The 18,449-nt window shown below is 48.8% G+C and overlaps 1 protein-coding gene across 1 annotated transcript; it reads left to right on the plus strand.

Moving 5' to 3' along the window:
• Positions 1-1,993: 1,993 nt before the first annotated feature.
• FOXI1 (forkhead box I1) lies at positions 1,994-5,658 on the plus strand. The gene is made up of 2 exons (XM_007171378.2): positions 1,994-2,608; positions 4,067-5,658. Exons 1-2 carry the CDS (start codon positions 2,032-2,034, stop codon positions 4,624-4,626), a joined length of 1,137 nt encoding a protein of 378 aa, XP_007171440.2. The 5' UTR covers positions 1,994-2,031; the 3' UTR covers positions 4,627-5,658.
• Positions 5,659-18,449: the final 12,791 nt, after the last annotated feature.

Raw genomic sequence — 18,449 nt, forward strand, 5'->3', positions numbered from 1 at the left:
GTTTAATTCTGCAGGATAAATGATCAGAACTGACATTGCCAGGTTCATTGTCAGGCTTTGGGTCTGTACTGGTGAGCTCCAGTGTGACTGTCCTTTGAAAAGTCAGGGCCCTGCCCTCAACAAGTCAGGCCTGGTAGAAAAACTCTAAATGAAAATGCAGCCTCTTTCACTTTGCTCTTCGGAAAGAAAGTGCAAAGGGTGCTGACCCCAAGCCTCACCTGGGCAATCATGCCCTTTCTGAGCCACATTTCATTCGCTTGTTCTATGGTGAGGACAGGGGGTTCCTCAGGGCCTGAGAGGACACCTCCCACCGAGGTGCCCGAACCCATCCTCTGGGCACCAAGACGCTGTTAATGAGACCCATTTGATGGCATTTAGGTTTTCCACGTGTACCTGATGTGGAGGAGAACAGAGACACAAGCAGGGAAGGATTCCTGGGAAGCACCTCCTCCAGCTGGGACAGAAAGCAACCTCCTTCTTCGGCCTTGAAGACACATGAGGTCCGGAGGAGGTGAGAGGAAGTTGAATGGGGAGAAGGAAGTAGAGGCAGGAGGGCCAGAGGGAGGTGGTGACCAGAGAGGCTGGCTCAAACTTTTCTCCAATCTGCTGATGCCAAAGAGAAGTCTCCAGCTGCTGCTAAAACCTGCTCAGGGGCAGCTGCCTGCCCTCTGAGAAAGGGGACCCACCTGCTCCGCAAGCTGAGGGCCTGCCCTGGGATGGAGGGGCGGCTGGGATAAGTCATCTCCAAGCCCACAGATGGAGAACGGAGCCCAGGGAGGGGTCGGACCGGCCACAGGCAGAGAGAAGCCGGACTGGGCTAGGGCACCTGCTTCTGGAGCCTGGGGCCGAGATGGGGTGAGGGGAATGGGCTGTGGTGGGCTCTGCTCCTGGCCTCAGCTCCTGGGCCCCTGGGGGACTCTGCAAGCTGAAACATGAAGGGGCTGTGATCAGATAAAGAACCAGAGCCCGCTTTGTCCCTGCGGCCGGAAAGAAACCTGGAGGGTACAAGTTCTCTCTCATTTTCCCAGGGAGTCCCATTCGCATCCTCTGCCTTTTGTTGTTATTTTTAGGAGCTCCACTGCCCCTTTGGGAGAATCCCCAGGCCTTTCTCTGCCTGCCTGCAGTGTGTGTGTGTGTGCGTGTGTGCGTGCGCGTTTGTGTGTGTGTGTGTGTATAGGGAGATCGCCTATAACTGGCTGTCCTTTTGAAACTGACCAGAGGTGCTTCTGATTCTCCAGGACCAGCTTCTCTCCTGGAAACTCCAGAAGACGTGTCTTCACTTCAAAAGACCCAAAAACGTGGCTTCTCATAAAGTGTCCCCTGCAATCTGGGTGAGGTGTCAGGGTGAGGAAGAAGAGGGAGACAGAGGGGCTGGGGAAGAGACACAGAGATGACGTGAGACAGAGAGAGAGAGACCAAGAGTGAAAGGAAGAGGGAGAGGAGCAGAGGTAGTGAGGACGTGAGTGAGAGGAGACAGAGGTAGAAAGATCTGGAAACAAGCTCAGGGAGAGACAGAGAGACTGTAAGGAGGGAGTCGCAAACAGCTCAGTGCATAGAGAGAAGGGAGGAAAGCAAGAGTGAGATGCAGAGAGGATGGGAGGAGAGAGGAGGAAAGTGAGAGGGTAGAAGACTCAGAAGGAGAGAAAGGGGAAAAGCAAGCTGAGACAGAATGAAGGAGGAACAGGGGAATGTGCTGAGGAGAGAGAGGGGAGACAGTGAGGAGGGAGGAAAGGAAAAGCAGAGGAGGAGAAGACAGGCGCCCTTGTCCTTGTTAATATCCGCGAGGAAGCTGGCCGAGCGTGTCCTTATGGGCCCTGCCGTGGCCATGGCCGGCAGGGAAGTGCCCCTCCGGTGACATGGGTGGCAGTCGAAGGAGGGAGGGGCAGGTCTGCAGCAGGTGGCCGCCCCTGGGTGGGGCCGCCAGCCGAGCCCGGGGGTATAAGTGGGAGGCCGGGCCTGCTGAGCACCTGTCAGGGCCAGCTCCCCTGCGCAGGTGCCAGGCAGGTGGCTCTGGCTGAGCCCGGCCCCAGCATGAGCTCCTTCGACCTCCCAGCGCCCTCCCCGCCCCGCTGCAGCCCCCAGTTCCCCAGCATCGGCCAGGAGCCCCCCGAGATGAACCTGTACTACGAGAACTTCTTCCACCCCCAGGGCGTGCCCAGCCCTCAGCGGCCCCCCTCCTTCGAGGGCGGCGGCGAGTACGGGACCACCCCCAACCCCTACCTCTGGCTCAACGGGCCGGCCATGACCCCGCCGCCTTACCTGCCGGGCGCCAGCGCCAGCCCCTTCCTGCCCCAGACCTACGGGGTGCAGAGGCAGCTGCTGCCCGGCGTGTCTGGGCTGGGGGGCGGCGACCTGGGCTGGTTGCCTATCCCCTCGCAGGAGGAGCTGATGAAGCTGGTGCGGCCCCCCTACTCCTACTCGGCGCTCATCGCCATGGCCATCCACGGCGCACCCGACAGGCGCCTCACCCTCAGCCAGATCTACCAGTACGTGGCCGACAACTTCCCCTTCTACAACAAGAGCAAGGCCGGCTGGCAGAACTCCATCCGCCACAACCTGTCTCTCAACGACTGCTTCAAGAAGGTGCCCCGTGACGAGGACGACCCAGGTAAGGGGTCTGCAGGCTCGTGCCCCTGAGGAAGGCTCAGTCCTCCCGACACCCCATTCTGGAAAGTCCTGAATGTGGCCGTGCCCCCCGAGACTGGGGGCCAAAGGAAGTCATCTGTAAACATGGACGCTGGAGGCAGATTTGGGTTTGGATCCTGGCCGTGCCGCTGACCAGTCAGTGACCTGTGAGCCTCAGTTTCCCCATCTGAAAAATAGGGATGTAATAGTGGCTCCTTTGCAGGCTTGTGGGTGGCGGGGTCATGAGATGATGTGTGTGAGGTGTTTGGTGCTAACGAGTGCTCGATGGACTGCAGTGATTGTGACAATTACCCTGAATCCCCAGAATCCAGCATGTAGAAAGTCCTTTGCCGGCAGGGGATGGGTAATGAGTGCTTGGACTAGACAAAGGCACGTGTATCCTAGGCCTGATGGGAAGGGACCGGTGTTTGTGAAACAACCAGTAAGGGCCACATTATGCTGCCTGCCCTAGTTACATCGTCTCCTTTAATCCAGCCCTGCGGGGTGGCTCTTATGAAACCCATTTTACAGATGAGGAAAATAACACCTAGAGGTGAAGCGGCCTGCCTCGGGTGACACAGAATGATGTGATGACAGTGACGGAGAATGAATCTGAACGGAGGTGACTAACACCACAGTGTGAACTTTTTAATGAGCAATTTCTAAAATATAGAGACGTACACAGAGTAATATATTAAATACTCATGTGTCCATTTCCCAGAATTAAAGTCCACTCTTGTCCCAACATAGGAATCCAGGGTACCTCTCAGAGGAACCCCACCTCCACCCTCTTTGAGGCTTGTGAGGGCAGGACTGTTTGTCCCCCAGAAGGGGGTGAGCATCCCATCCAAAGACTGGCCTCACCCTCAGGCCGAGAGATGCAGGCAGGCAGGGTTCAGATTGTCCTTCCTGGTTACAAAGCCCCTTTTACACATCTGGCATTAGCCCTCTCTCACAGCCAGCCTGAGGAAGAAGGGACAGGGTCCAATGGGCCCACTTCTCATGCTAGGAAACTGAGGCTCACCCAGAGTCCCTCAGTCCGAAGCGGGGACTCAAGTCCATCCTTGGAGTTCACCCCCGAGACTTTCAGGGAGCCCTGAATTTCTCCCTGAGTTTTCTTTCACATCAGCAATGGAAGAAGCCCCACCCTCACCTTTCCCCAGTACTTGAACTTCTTAAGGAGACCACACTGTAAACTCTTCATGGCTTAGGCCTCTCTTGCTTTGTGCTCCCAGGGTGCCTTGGTGTGAGGTGGGTGCTTAAATAAAGATCCCTGTGCTGTGGCCTTGCGGGGCGGTTGGGGGGGGGGTTGTGGAATTCCTGTTTTGTTCTCTGCCTTTCTGCATTTGTTACCTTCGATTTTAGTTTATGACAATAAGAAGCAGCAGAAGCATAGCACTGGATCCGTCTCTCTGCTTACCTTCTCCTGCTTTTGTGCCAGGCAAAGGGAATTACTGGACCCTGGACCCCAACTGTGAGAAGATGTTCGACAATGGAAATTTCCGCAGGAAGAGGAAGAGAAAATCGGATGTTTCCTCCAGCACGGGCTCCTTGGCCTCGGAGAAAACGGAGCCCAGTCTCCTGGCAGGGAGCCCCAAGACCGCGGAGGCCCAGGACATCTTGGATGGTGCTTCGCCGGGTACCACCAGCTCCCCGGAGAAGCAGCCCTCGCCGCCCCCGCCGGGAACCCCGTGCCTCAACAGCTTCCTCTCCACCATGTCAGCCTACGTGAGTGGGTCAAGCCCCATGGGCCGCCCTGTGGCCACGCCGGGACTGAGCCCGGAGCCCGCTGACAAGGTGGGGCAGAACTTGCTGAACTTCAACTCCTACACCCCACTCACCAACATCAGTGGCCACGCGGGCGGGGGTGAGTGGGCCAGCTCCGTGCCCAGCAATGCTCTGGGCTATGGAGGCTCCGTCCTCAACCAGTTCAGCCCTCACTTCTACAACAGCGTCAACACAAACAGCATCCTCTACCCCAGGGAGGGCACCGAGGTCTAGAAACACAACAGCGCCCGAGCCAGGTGGACACGCTCGGGGTCGTCCATGTCAGCGTCCAAGTGGTCCAAGACCTCCAAACTGCCCAGACATACACAGGAGGCTCAGAGGAATTCATCGTTTTTCTAGAACGTTGTGTAAACCTTGTGTTTATCACATATCCATCCACAGACCCACAACCAGCTTTGCAGTAGAAATACTGGTGCCTGCATGACAGTAATCCACTTGGCCATTTATTGAGCACTTACTATGTGCTGGGTGCTGTACTAAGCTCTTTGAAGGTGTGATCGTACTTTCTATCTACAGCCACCTTGTGAGGGTCATATAAACCTCCCCATTTAACAGATGAGAAAACTGAGGCTTGAGGAAGTTAAGTAACTTTCCCAGGGTCAGACAAACTAGGAAGCAGCAGAGCCAGGAGTCAAGTCCAGGTCTCTATGACTCCCAAAGTTTGGGCCAATGAAGGCAGGGATGGAGGAATTGGTTGAGCAGCCAAGGAAGGTCAGTGTGGAGAGCTGATGATGGCAAGCATATGCAAATATCCCCACTGCCTTCTGGCCATCCATCAAATTTAGTACCAGCCCTAGGCACATCTCATCTTGGTCCAAGTCCTCAATCTATGGCCCCCAACTTACCTGCCGACACTCCTTTTGCTACTACTCAAGGGGGAAGCCCAGATCCGTGCCCCAGCAGGACGATGCGTCCAGCCTCTCCCCACAGGGGGATGTTGCTTCCCCAGCCCCGCAGACCATGAGCAGAGCAGGGAGAGGAGTGGTGTGCACCCCAAACCTCCCCCACCCCCTCACTGCCCACTGACAAAATCTTGTAAAGCCCAGCTTCCTGTGTGCACGTCATGGACCAGTGAGCTGGAGGTGGCTGAGTCTGCCAAGAGAAACAAGGCTGAATAAGTGCTTCCTTTTTTATAGCCCGGGAGGGGCTGCAGACCGCCACAGAGGGGTCCATGCGTGCTGCTCCTGGGATCTTTTTCTTGTTTTGTATGTACTTTACATGCCTGTGATGTTGCATCGCAGCACACCCGGGGAAGTATTTTTTGTTTTCTTATGTTCTTTTTAATTAAAAAAAAAAAAAAAAAAACTATGTGTGTCCCTTCCTTGTGAGTTTTCCTGTCACTTGGCTGCTGGTTGCCTCAATATGGGGCCAAGCGCAGCCTGGAGCTGAAGGCTCTTGGGACAAGAGGCAGAGAAAGAACGGGTGTCAGGCTCTTTCCCTCTGCCACATTGGCATGGGGACAGGACAGAGGCCCTCAAGAAAAGAGGAGAGCTTGTGGGACACAAAATATGGCCCGGATTATGGCTCATGCAGTTGTCATTCCTGTGTTGTGATCATGTGATTCCCCTAACAAGCCTGTGCAGGGAGTGGTACTAATCCCATCATCATACAGATGAGAAAGACGAGGATCAGAGTGCCTGAGCAAGGTCCCCAGGCAGTCCCTGCCCACATCTTCTGACTCTGCAGCTCATCACGCTGTAGTACAGCCTCAGACGTGGCTGACCCTAGTGGCAGTGACAACAGTCCTATTGGCTACGATTCGCCGAGGACTGTGGGCAGGCACTGGGCCAAGTGCTGTGCAGGGGGAGCTCTTTTGTCCTCACAACAGCCCACAAGCGTGGACACTGGTGAGTGACTGGGGTCCTGGCACAAGACCTGCTGGATGACTTGTGCGTGGAAGCTGGAGGTCTTCTAATTGGAGAGCCCTCCTCAGATGTGCATACCGAGGGCTCAAGCCATACCAACCTGCCCCCTCAGACTCTGGAGGACTCCCTTTCCCTGGAGTAAGAGAGGAGGTGGCAAATAGTGATGATGATGGTGATGATGATGATGACATTCGTTGTAGGTTTACTACGTGCCAGGCACTGTGTTAGGACTTGACCTGCCTTATTGCGTTTAATCCTCCAAATAATCCAGTGCAATCAATACTATTATCTCCACTGTATAGGTGAGAAAACTGTAACTTACAGAGAGATTCTGTAACTTGATCAAGGACACACAGCCAGGATTCGAATGCAGATCCATTGATGCCGTGGCTAAAACTCTTCTCCGCTGCACCTGGTGCTGGGGAGCCCTGGACTCACCATGAGAGAGCAAAACCAGGAAAACCGAGATGAGAAAAAGCGGGCCTCCTTAAAAACCCCTCAGATTGTTTCCTGGGAAACTCCGTTCCACAGGGAGCCAGACTTCTCCTGGCGGTAGAAGCAGATGCAGTGCTGGCTGAGGAGGTAAAGGGAAGGGATACAGTCTCAGACCATAAAAAAACCTCAGAAAACTTGGAACAAGCTGACCTCTTGCTGCACAGAATGGAAACCTGAGGCTGGAAGAGGAAGGGACCCCACAAATGTCTTTGGTGAGATGGAGTCAGAGGCAGAGTTGGAATGTGGGTCCCTGAAGGCTGGGCCAGGATTCTTTGTCACACTAGATCCCACTGCCACCAAATTTGCCCAAACAGACACCCCCCTCCATGAATAATCTCGGCGCCCACTCTTTGAGCCCCACTCCTTTCCCACGACGGGTCTGCCGGGTGTGCAGTCTGGACAAGGCACCCGGCGTGAAGGGACCCAAACAGAGACCACCAGCCTAGCCCCCTGGGAGGGAGGTGGTGATTTAGAACCCAGGTCCACAACACAAAGTCCCCACTCTCCTTCAGCCCAGAATGTAATGGGCACGGCAGTAAAAGGAGTGTCTGCAGGACTCTGACAACTCTTGTCGGTGGCTGTGATGTTCCGGGTAGCAACGCTAGGAGCTCACGGGAGGGGAGGGGGGAGTGCGCACTGCCAGAGAGGGGACCTGGGTCAAGAAGGGGGTCTCCCCGGTCAGCTTCTGCAGGCTGCTTCTTGTCCTCTTTTGGTTCTCTTCCTCGGAGAAGAAATGGGATCTGAAGAGAGAGAGGGAAGGGAGAAAGGGAAGGAGAGAGGGAAGGATGGATGAAAGAGGACTGGTCGTCCACCAAGCATTCAATTCTGTGGATGGCCTTTGGGCTTATTAGCCTCCTACAGTGTGGCTCTACATTAAAGACACGTCCTCCAACACCAATAAAGTGTCTGAGAAGAGGGCTTCCTCTGTTTTGGGAGCCCAGGAAGGCTCCATGGAGGAGGTGAGACGGGACCTGAAGGACGGTGGAAATGAACTAATGCAAAGAATTTCCAAATAAAAGGAAACTAAGAGAATTAATCACCTGCAGACCTAAACTAAAGGAAATTGCTCAGTCTGAAGGGAAATGGTAGTACATGGAAGCTCAAATCTTTCAAAAGGAATGAGGAACATCAGAAATGGTAAAATTCTGGGTAAATATTACTAAAGTCTATTTTTTCTTCCTAATTTCTTTAAAATACACAAGGCTGCTTGAAAAAAAAACTGTAACATTGTCTTGTAGAGTCTATAATGTATGTAGGTGTATATAGATTTTCAAATGGCAACTTTGCTATAAGGGATAAGGTTTTGTGGTAAATGGATCTATACGATTGCAAGATTTTTTTCTGCATATTTTGTAAAGTGGTACAAACTTAACTCTAAATAGACTGTTAAGAAAAGCTGAGGAAGTCATTATAATCTCTAGAGCAAATAATGCAAAATAATGCAAAGAAATGGAACTAAAAAGCCAATAGATAAGCTGAAATGGAACTTTTAAAATATTCAAATAATTCTTTAAAAGACAGAAACAAGGAATAGAGAAACTGCAAAACAACTAAAAAACTTAAGAGAAACAAACAGAAGAGAAATGATAAAATAGTAGCTCTAAATCCAACCACATCATTAACTACATTAATTGTTAATGGACTGAACACTACAGTTAAGTGGCAGAGATTTTGGGGGTGAATAAAAGAGGACAACTCAACTATATGCTGTCTATAGGAGACAAGCTTTAAACAGAGAGGACCCAGGTGGGTTAAAAGTCAATGGATGCAAATAGTAAGCCCAAGAAGCAGGAGCTGGCCCTATTAACATTAGGTAAAATAGACTGGAAAACCAGGAATATTATCAGAGCAAAATGGGGACTTTTAAAGTAATGAAACAGTCAACTCATTAGGTAGACAAATATTCATAAATGGAAGAACTTTAAATACGTGAAGCAAAATTGACAGAATGAAAGGGAGAAGTAAACAATTCCACAATCTTGGTTGGAGGTCTTAACACTTCTCTCTCAATAACTGATGGAATAAATAGTCAAAACAATCAGTAAAGACATAGAGGATCTGAACAACACTAGGAGCCCCCTTGACCAAATTGATATTTCTAGAACATTACATCCAACAATGTAGTACACATTATTTTCTAGGGACTATGATATGTCTACCATATTCTGGGCCATAAAAAAATCCTCACAAAATTCAAAAGGATTTTAAAACACTGTGCTATGTGAAAGACGCCAGACACAAAGAGTAAATACTTATATAAATATTTATATAAAATTCTAGAAGAGTCAATCTGTAGTGACAGAAAGCAGATCAATACAGGCATAACTCAGAGATACTGTGGGTTTGATTCCAGACCACCACAATAAAGCAAATATAGCAATAATTTTTTGGTCCCATGAATTTTTTGATTTCCCAGTGCATATAAGAGTTATGTTAACATTACATTATAGTCTATTAAGGATGAAGTAGCATTATGTCTAAAAAAATAATGTTTACACCTTACTTTTAAAATACATTATTGCTTAAAAATGCTAACCATTATCTGAGCCTTCAGTAAGTCATAATCTTTTTGCTGGTGGAGGGTTTGAAATACTGTGAGAATTACAATATGACATGCAACACAGAGGCATGAATTGATCAAATGCTGCTGGAAGAATGGTACCAACAGACTTGCTTGATGCAGGGTTACCACAAACCTTCAATGTATAAAAATGTCTGCAAAGTGCAATAAAATGAAGAACAATAAAGCAAGGGTGGCCTGTAGTTGTCTAGGGCTGTGGTGGAGGCAGAGGTGAAGATTGATTGGGAAGGGACCCCAGGGAACTTTCTGGGTTGATGGAAACATTCTATACCTTGATTATTGTGGTGATTACATGTATGCATCTATTTGGATCTGTACACTTAAAATAGGAACATTTTACTTCAGGTAAATTATACCTCAATGAGGTTGATTAAAATTAAAAGAGACTTTTGGAATGTATACCAGGAAGTGACAAAGCTGGTTAGAACCTTAGCAGAGGCTGGTTCCAGAACACTGAATTAATTATTTGCCAATACTTAAAGCCTGTGAGATTTCAGGCAAATATGAAGACTTAGGCTTCTCTGAAAAGCAGGAAGCTCTGGCAATACTGAGCCAAGATTCGCCCACCAGCCATCTCCCCCACCAAACCATGGCTGGAGCAGGGCAGCAGCTGCTCCCTTTAGATGGAGCACTGCCTTTCCAGCGGCCACCCTGCCTGCTTCACTCATTTAAGTGATCCGTCTAGCCCTGGTTGCCTTGGGGTTTGTGACCCATTGACTGGAGCAATAGTAGTGATTATCACTTAGTGTCTAGTTTAGCCGCTATAGCTTCTATATGGATCTCTCAGCATCTGACTTACCCTACTATCAGGCATAGATATATCGTTTCATTGTTATATTCAAGCACTTTGTGTATATTATCGTGTTAAATCCTTACAGCGACCCTACCAGGCTGGTCCTGTCATCACCCCCAGTATGTAGCTGAGGAAGCCGAGACGCAGAGAGTTTAAATACATGCCCAGGTTTACACAGGCAGTAAGTGACGGAGCCAGAATCCAAACCCAGAGCTGTCTGATGTCAGGGATTGTGCACGTCCGAGAAAGCCCAGCTGGGCAACTCCTGGAAGCAGGCTTCACGTGGAATTCCACGGTGCTGTGTGGGCTCCAGGGGGCGCCACTCACACAGGACACAATGCAAATGGTGCCTTCTTGGGTCTTGTAAAACTGAAGGGTTGGGTAGCCAATGGAAGGGGGGAACTCCCTCTAGCTTTGGGAATTTAATTCAGTCAACAAGATTTTCTTTAGCACCTACTATGTACCAGGTGCTGATCTAGGTGTTGGTCTAGGAGACACAGCAGTGAGCAAAGTCCCTACCCTAACAGAGCTTACCTTCTAATGGGAGAAACGGCCAATAAAACATAATAAGCAGGTTATATAATTATATTAACATTGAATACCATGCCAGTTAATGATCAATTGCTGTGAAGTGAACTGAAGCAGAGACAGGGCTCAGCAGTGACTGGGGACACTATTTAAGATCGGAAGGGGTGAGAAGGCTCTCTGAAGAGGTGACATTTGAGCAGAGACTTGCAGATGTGAAGGAGCCCTGCAAAGATCTGGAAGAAGGCCACTCCAGCAGGACAATGGGAACAGCCAAGTGCAAAGGCCCTGGGGTGGGAACGAGCTCTTGGCACGTTAGATGTTAAGGACGAGACACTAGTAGGACCTCACAGGCCTTGGCAACAGTGTGGGTCTCATTACATCTATAGGGGAGAACATGGGGGCAAGAATTTGCATGGAGGGAGAGATGGAAGAGAGTAAGTTCAGGGCACTCTGAAGGGTGATCAAAGGACTTAGCGCCCACCCCAGGAACAGCCCTCAGCCCTCCTGAACATGTCTGTCAAAGTGTGCCCAGCAGTTCTTCTAATTGTGATTGTTTTTTCCAAAATACAGGTGTGGATAGCCTGGTTTCCAGCAGGATGGCAATGACACCTGGTCTGGTTTCAGTAAATCTTTCTTATGCAAAATTCCATCTCCATCTCAATCACCAAAGGCTCTGACCGTTCCACCTGAGTCTCTGGCTGCAGGATGTGCTAGACAAAGAGGGAAACAATGTCCCTGAGTGACAAAGTGGACAAACTCCAGTGAACAACCACTCACCAGCTAGGTGACCTGGGGTGAGTCACTTCTCCTCTCTGAGCCTCAGTCCCCTCCTCTGTAAAATGGGGCTACCCATGCCTCGTTTCCAGAGTGGCTCATGGTAATTAATCAAGATTGGGTTTTTGAAAACACTGTGTGCAGGACCAGTTCATTTATTTACTTATTTATTTTCTGTCTCCCCAACTAGGATGTAGACGCCTTGAGAGTAGGGTCTTGTCTGCTGGTTCATCTCAGCAACACCAGGGCAGAGTACAGAGCCTGGCACACAGTAGGTGCACAATAATATTTGCTCAATTAATGAATAGTATATGCTTATTAATTACCTGCAGATATAATGTTGGATGTGGCTTCAGATCCTTTAGTTTCTGAATATTACACAACAGGATTTTCTCTTTCGGGTCCAAATGAGCACTGCATGATTTGTATTGTGTTAAGGTTAGTAGTGATGGTTATTTCCATGAAAATGTCTCTCTGAGTGAGCAGATATGCCTGTGAGTCTGTTAACACATCCTAACTACCTTGGATTTTCTACCTAATCTGTTGATTTGGGTAGAATATATGACATAACCAGTGTCTACCCCAACTTCTACCATACAGAAAAGGAATTTAAATTAATATCTATATTTAATGCATTTGTTCATTCATTCTTTTTTTCAGTAAATATTTATTAAGAAACTTCCATTGAACTGTGGGACTCAGCATGGAAAAACATCACTCATAGACCCTGCCCTCGAGAAACTTACATTCTAGCAGGAGACAGGCATAAAGCAACTCATTATACAAATAAGTAAATGCAATTGAAGTTAGAGCTAAGAAGGTCAAGTCCAGGTGCTATGAGTGTGTCTATCACGATTCCTGACTTGGACCAGGATGTCAGGGAAGGCTTCTGTGAGGTTTGTGCTGAGCCTGAGAGGTGAGAAGCGAGGGGAGAGAGCGTTGAGCCAGCCAGAGGGATCACCGGGCACGAGGGCCTGTCCTGGGAGAGGTCTTGTACTTCTGAGGATCAGAAGGGAGAGGGATAGGTGACAATGTTGGAGGTTTGGCAGGAGGCAGGTCAGGCAGAGCTCTGTGGACCTGAGAAAGGATTTGGATTCAGTCTACAAACAAGCAACACCACCAAAGTGGTTTAAATCCGGTAGAGACATGAACACATTTACTTTCTTTCTTTCTTTCTTTTTGTAAATTTTATTGAAGTATAGTTGATTTACAATGTTGTGTTAATTTCTTCTGTACAGCAAAGTGACTGTACATATACACATATCTGAAATCACTTCGGCTGATGTTTCCATGAGACTTTGTACATTTCAGCGTATTCAAAACTGGAAACTCATGTTTGATGACCTTGTAATCTTGCAAGGTCAGCAGTGCAGTTCAAAGTCTCCCCTATGTTACAGAGGAGGAAACTGAGGCACAAGGACATGGGAGGGCTTGATAAAAGCTGCTTGACAAGCAGGGCAAGGTCTTTGGAGCAACATCAGTCTATCAATGAATAAATGGAGTGTGGGAAGGAGTATAAGGAATTGGGTATTAGAAATGGTCCTGTGTTCTCTGGCTCTGGCTCTCCCTGATAATATTAAAAGTGGTGAGTCGTCAGTGAGGCGATCTGAATATGTGTGAGCAGAAAGTCAGCTGATGGCCACCCTCAGAGCCCATGGCCACACCTGTCCTCCCTCCAGTACTGAGATCTTAGCACTCAGCCCCACTGGGGAAGGTGCATCCTAAACCTGGTCCAAGTTTATCAACGGTCTGCTCCTTCTCCAGGGTCCCTTATTTCCTAACAAAGCTACACTTCCTTAGCTTCAAAATTAATAAGATAATAATGATGATAAGCAGTGTCTATTAAGACTACTGTGCTTGTCTGCTCAGCACCTATTCCCCACCTCCTCCTTCTGGTAACAGCACCCTGATATTTTTCCTTGGGCAACAGCTCCACGGTGAGCAAACTACCCAGAGCTTACCCAGTAAGACTCAGCACTGATCTCCACTTAAGCCTGACCTGTAATAGGAGTTCAGTAAATGTTTTCTAAGTTTAATAAAATGTATTACTTAACGACTGCATTAGTCAAGACTCTTTTGGCTGCAAGTGACAGAAACGCCCACCCGAGAGAGTTTTATTGGCTCACGTAACAAGAAGTTCCTATGATAGGGCTGACTGCTCTCCCACCACCACCAGCAGGTGCAAATGTGTAGCGACATGAAAGAGCATGGCCAGAGCCTTGAGATCAAGGAGGAAAGGGGACATGGATGTCATGGACTCAGGGCAGCAGCTGGGCATCTTATTTGCAGCCACAGAAACTCACTCTGGATAACAATAGTGGGAGAGGACACAGGGGAAGGATCTTGAGTGACTCATGGATCAAAGAGAAGACTGGGGAACCAGGTGCAGGAGAAGGATGAGGCCAAGGAAGACCAGGTGCAGGACTGACAGTCCAGGTCAGCCACCGGGCCCTGCGGTGAGAACCACAGTGCTGGCACCTCACCGCTGCTCCAGGAGTAATTCTTACCTGGGCCGCTCCTCAAGGTTGAAAGCCCAAGGGCAACATGCAAATGACCCAGCTGAGATCCTGTACCCCGACTCTGCCTGAGTAGGGAGAGGTGGCATCTGGGCTCTGCCTTCTTCCAAGACTAACACAAAATTCTTCCCTAATAAAAAGGGGCTTGGATGCCAATCTGGAGAAAGCATAACATTTGAAGAGGTGAGCTGAGGAAGAACCTCATGAGAACTCACATTCTGATGCTTTGGGGGCCAGCTGATCACATGTCCCTACTAAAGACATCCAAATTCAGTTTTAGAAATGACTCTTTTGGACAGACTGTGTCAGATTCAGCTATGAGCCACCAATATGGAAGGAAACTTAACCTTTATCTTTTGGGTGATGGGGAGCCATAGGAAGATTTAAGCCAGAGGCGGGGTGGGGGGGGGACGTGGAAACAGAGAGAGATGCTAGGGCCAGCGAATCAGGCCGTGGCTGTGGGGTTCGGATGGAGGGGATGGACTTGAGACCTTCTTAAGAGAAAAAGGCAGCAGGATCTGGCGACTGAAGCTACGAGGGACATGTTGGGAGAGGGGGAAGAAAGAGTCAAGAACTCACCAAATTACTGGCACAGGGGATCGAACATCATCAAACGCCTCCTCTCAAGTGCTTCGTTTTTGTTAGCAAGGAAAGGATATTGTAAAGGCCAAATTGCACAACCAAAGAGGAAATCCAAAGGCAGACAGAGAGAATAATAGAAAGGTCTCTGCATTGACAGTGTGATTCATGATTATTCTTTAAGTTGAGAAGGAAAAAAAATAATTGATCCTGGATGAAGAAATTGGGCTTGGCTGAGGCTGGGGCTATGGGAGGTTAAGTCTGCTCCAGAATTAATTCCTTGGGGGCGTGTAGCTGATGGGTGAGAAGGAAGGAGGGGAGGAATGGGGCTGCAAATGCTTAAAGAGACATTTTGTCCAGGACTGGGGCTGGGAAAATCAAGGGGACTGGGTTTTATTGCTTGGAAGGGAGGAGGACGTTGGCAACACTCAGCCCTGTCCCTGTAGATGTGCCTTCTTGCCAACTTACTTGGTTTTGAATAAATCTTCAGGCTAGTCTGGAGGGAACCCAACCTGAGCCCCATCTTTTGCAGATGAGGAAACGCAGACCACGAAAACTGGGGCAGCTAAAGAAGGTCACACGCTTAGGAAGCGGTAGAGCACAAGCTAAGTCTGGCTCAAGATTCCTGACTGCCAGTAGAATCCAGGGCCCCTGAGCCACTTGGTCCTGGGATTAGCGATTTATGTCACATAGAATCTCCCACTGATTTAGCCACTTGCACAGTGTTTGATAAATATTCATAGATGGGAATTTATTTTCCATTGGTTTGCTATCAGTTGATCTATCAAGCAACCAGGATGAATTGAAGTTCTCCTATGGGGATTCAGAGCAGAGGAGAGGAAAATCAATGAGGCCTTGATGAGTCAGAGAGTCTTCCCTAAGAGTAGGAAGGGAAGGACTGGATATGCCAGGAGAAGAGAAGAGAGCCATCCAGGAGGCCAGGACAAGGGATGCATTTTAACAGATCTTCCCATTAATTTTTAATGCCCCCCTTAAGGGTGGTGAGAACCCAAATTTGACTATGGTCTGTAAAGGATTCCTAGGCTCTGTATGGATGTAAGACAACCTAAGACATGGAATTGGGAGACCAAAATAATGAAATTTCTGGCACAGTCCAATGGTCTAGGTCAGAGTTCAGCAAACTTTTTATGTTAAGCTCTACAAGCCAAGAGACAAAACCTAGGATACTATGAAGGTACAAGAGAGAAAAATTCTCTGAACTTTTTATTAATGAAAAAATACAATAAAAATAAAGTAACTGAGTGCAATTTTTTGGAATACAGTTCTACTAATGAGAAGATGGGATTCTCTTGGAGGGATAACATTTCATTTAGTTGAGATTCAAGGTGGGCGTCACCTGTCCTCAAAATCAATTGCAAATGTTCATCTGTTAATGCTGATCTCTAGTTAATTTTATATGCTTCTTATTTGACCGTGTCTTTTACACAGAGAGGTGACACTCATGGCATCCCTGTGATTGGCAGTACACCAAGCAACAGGGCTAAGGTCTGAGAGACCAGCAACTACTCAGCTCTGCGTAGCACAAAAGCCTCCATGGATGGGAGGTAATACAATGAGCGGGTCTTGTTCCAATAAGACTTTATTTATGGACACTAAAATTTAACTTTCTTATAATTTTCACATGTCACAAAATAATCTTCTTTTGATTTTTTTTTCAACTGTTTAGGAATACAAAAACCTTTCTTAGCTCAAGGGTGCCCTACAAAAACAAGTGGTAGGCCAGATTTAGCTCACGAGTCACAGCCTAGCATGACAAATTAAGCTATTCATAATCAGAATGGCCAAGGGACATCTCTGATGTTATCCCTAATATCTGACCAGCAGGAAAAAAGTATCTGGGAGGAACTAGAAATAAAGAGTTATGGAAGCTTCTGGAGCCTTGGGAAGATACCAGCCTCAGTTCTGGAATGAGGGTCCCTGACTTGGTGGGTTTGGTGGGACCCACCAGTGTTCTCCTGGCCCAAGACTCCTTTAATTCTGGAAGTCTGATCATGGATTCTACTTGTCTATGTGGCCATTCTGGGCCCCCAAGGTCTTAATACTTAACACAAGTGTTTCCAAAGGACAGAGCGGAGCTGCCTGAAAAGGATAACCTCCCAGACAGCTGAGACCAAGGTGGATGGCTGGGCTGGGGCACGGAGAGCCTCATGTAGTGCTGGGGCTTGGAAATGGCCCTTATCTCTAGCTGCTCAGGGGGAGCGTGGCACCTGTTTATGGGTAAACTCAGAGCCTAACCTCAGCTGGAGGCAAGGTAATGGGGCAAGACATGGCTGGAGAGCACCCAGGCCAGGCCGCCGAGGTTTAACCCTTTCTAGGCGGCAGTGGGTGAAGGTATAACACTGCCCCAAATGAAGGACCAGCCCTAACCCACCACCCTGTTTTCAGCTGGTTCCTACAGGAGAGGGGAGAGCCCTGCCGTGGTCCAGCCGAGGTCAAGTTGCTTTTGCAGATTTTAGTAACTGAAGTGGCTGAGAAAAACACTGAGTCATTTACTCCTGCAGCAAATAACCACGACACCTGCTGCATGCTGGGCACTCTTGGGGCTGTACCGTGAACGAGATCAGCATCATCCAGCTATGTTCAAGCTCAAGGGTCCTTTAATGACCCCTTGGCCCCATCTCCAGGCCAAGGCAGAGAGTACATGATTATCCCCATTTTACAAAAGAAATAACTGACACACACAGGGTCACCCAGGATATAAGGGTAGAAGGTAGACGATAACTCAGATCTCCTTCATTGGAGCATAAAGTTTCCACTTTGTTAAAACACAAGACGGTTTTTCCAAACCCTCCACTATTCGTGTATCTATTCACTCAGTCGCTTTGTCTGACATGCTTAGTGATTGTGACCCTGCCCCAGACTGAGCGTGGAGTGCCTGGGACATAAAAACAAAGGAGCTCATTCCCTTTCCTCAAAGAGTCTGTGGTCTACGGGGACCACAGGGGTCATGGGCTCCACAGCCACCCCAGGCACAGTGACGGAGCACATGGAAGGGGCCCTCAGTGAGGAGGCTGAGACATAGGATGGCTTGGAGACAGACCTTCCATTTGCTGTGTCACCTTCGTCAAGCCACTCTCCTCACTGAGCCTCAGTTTCCTCATCACTTAAGTGGGCATAGCAATAGTACCTACCTCAGTGGGCTGGTGTGAGGGCTCAATAACGTGATATGGTGCCTGACACAGTCAGCACTCAATGAATGATGATTATTTAAAGGTCCAGGAAAGAAAACCCAGAAGGACAGGTAAAAGGGTCCAGAGTTCAGTAGGACAACTGATTTTTGTGTGTCTGTCACAACGTTTTGTTTTTAAACAGTTTTGCGCAGTTATTAAGTGTATGTACTGAGCACAGATCAACACCTTGAAGCAACCCCTTGAAGCAGGTATGGTTGTTTTCTTCCCATTTTGCAGATGAGGAAATTGAGGACCAGTGATAGAAAGTTCTCCAAGATCACATGGCAAGAAAGAATAAAAGACTGTGTCCCCCAACGCTTGTCCCCACGCTGGGCCACCCCATTGTTAAATGGAGGAGGGAGTTTGGCTGTCGTTTTGCTGTGGACAGGACAGGAAAACCAAGGTTGAAATGGTGGCATGAAGGGAGCAAAGGTGACGGGGAGGTGCTGACAGGAAGGACTCTGAGACCCAGAAAGGGGGACTCCAACAAAAGCAGAACCGCCCCCAGGATGACCTCCCTCCGCAACATCAGGCCTGTCTTCTCTGCATGTTGCTCTGTGGTCCTACCGAGAGGAGGCACAAGGGGGTGGAAAAAGATGACCAGCTGTGGGACACCTTCACTTCCCCAAGTTCCCGAAAGGTTTTCCACCTTCACAATGATCTCGTCCAGCCAATGACAATGAAGCTACCGATGCTTCGGTTGCCCCCCACGCC

The sequence above is a fragment of the Balaenoptera acutorostrata genome, chromosome 2 (assembly GCF_949987535.1).
Source record: "Balaenoptera acutorostrata chromosome 2, mBalAcu1.1, whole genome shotgun sequence".
NCBI lineage: Eukaryota > Metazoa > Chordata > Mammalia > Artiodactyla > Balaenopteridae > Balaenoptera > Balaenoptera acutorostrata.

What these genes read in the sequence shown, in the direction of transcription:
- FOXI1 (XM_007171378.2), top strand. Translation starts at nt 2,032, where the DNA reads ATGAGCTCCTTCGACCTCCCAGCGCCCTCCCCGCCCCGCTGCAGCCCC. An exon ending in CCGTGACGAGGACGACCCAG is followed by an intron (nt 2,609 to 4,066) that starts GTAAGGGGTCTG and finishes CTTTTGTGCCAG; the next exon opens with GCAAAGGGAATTACTGGACC.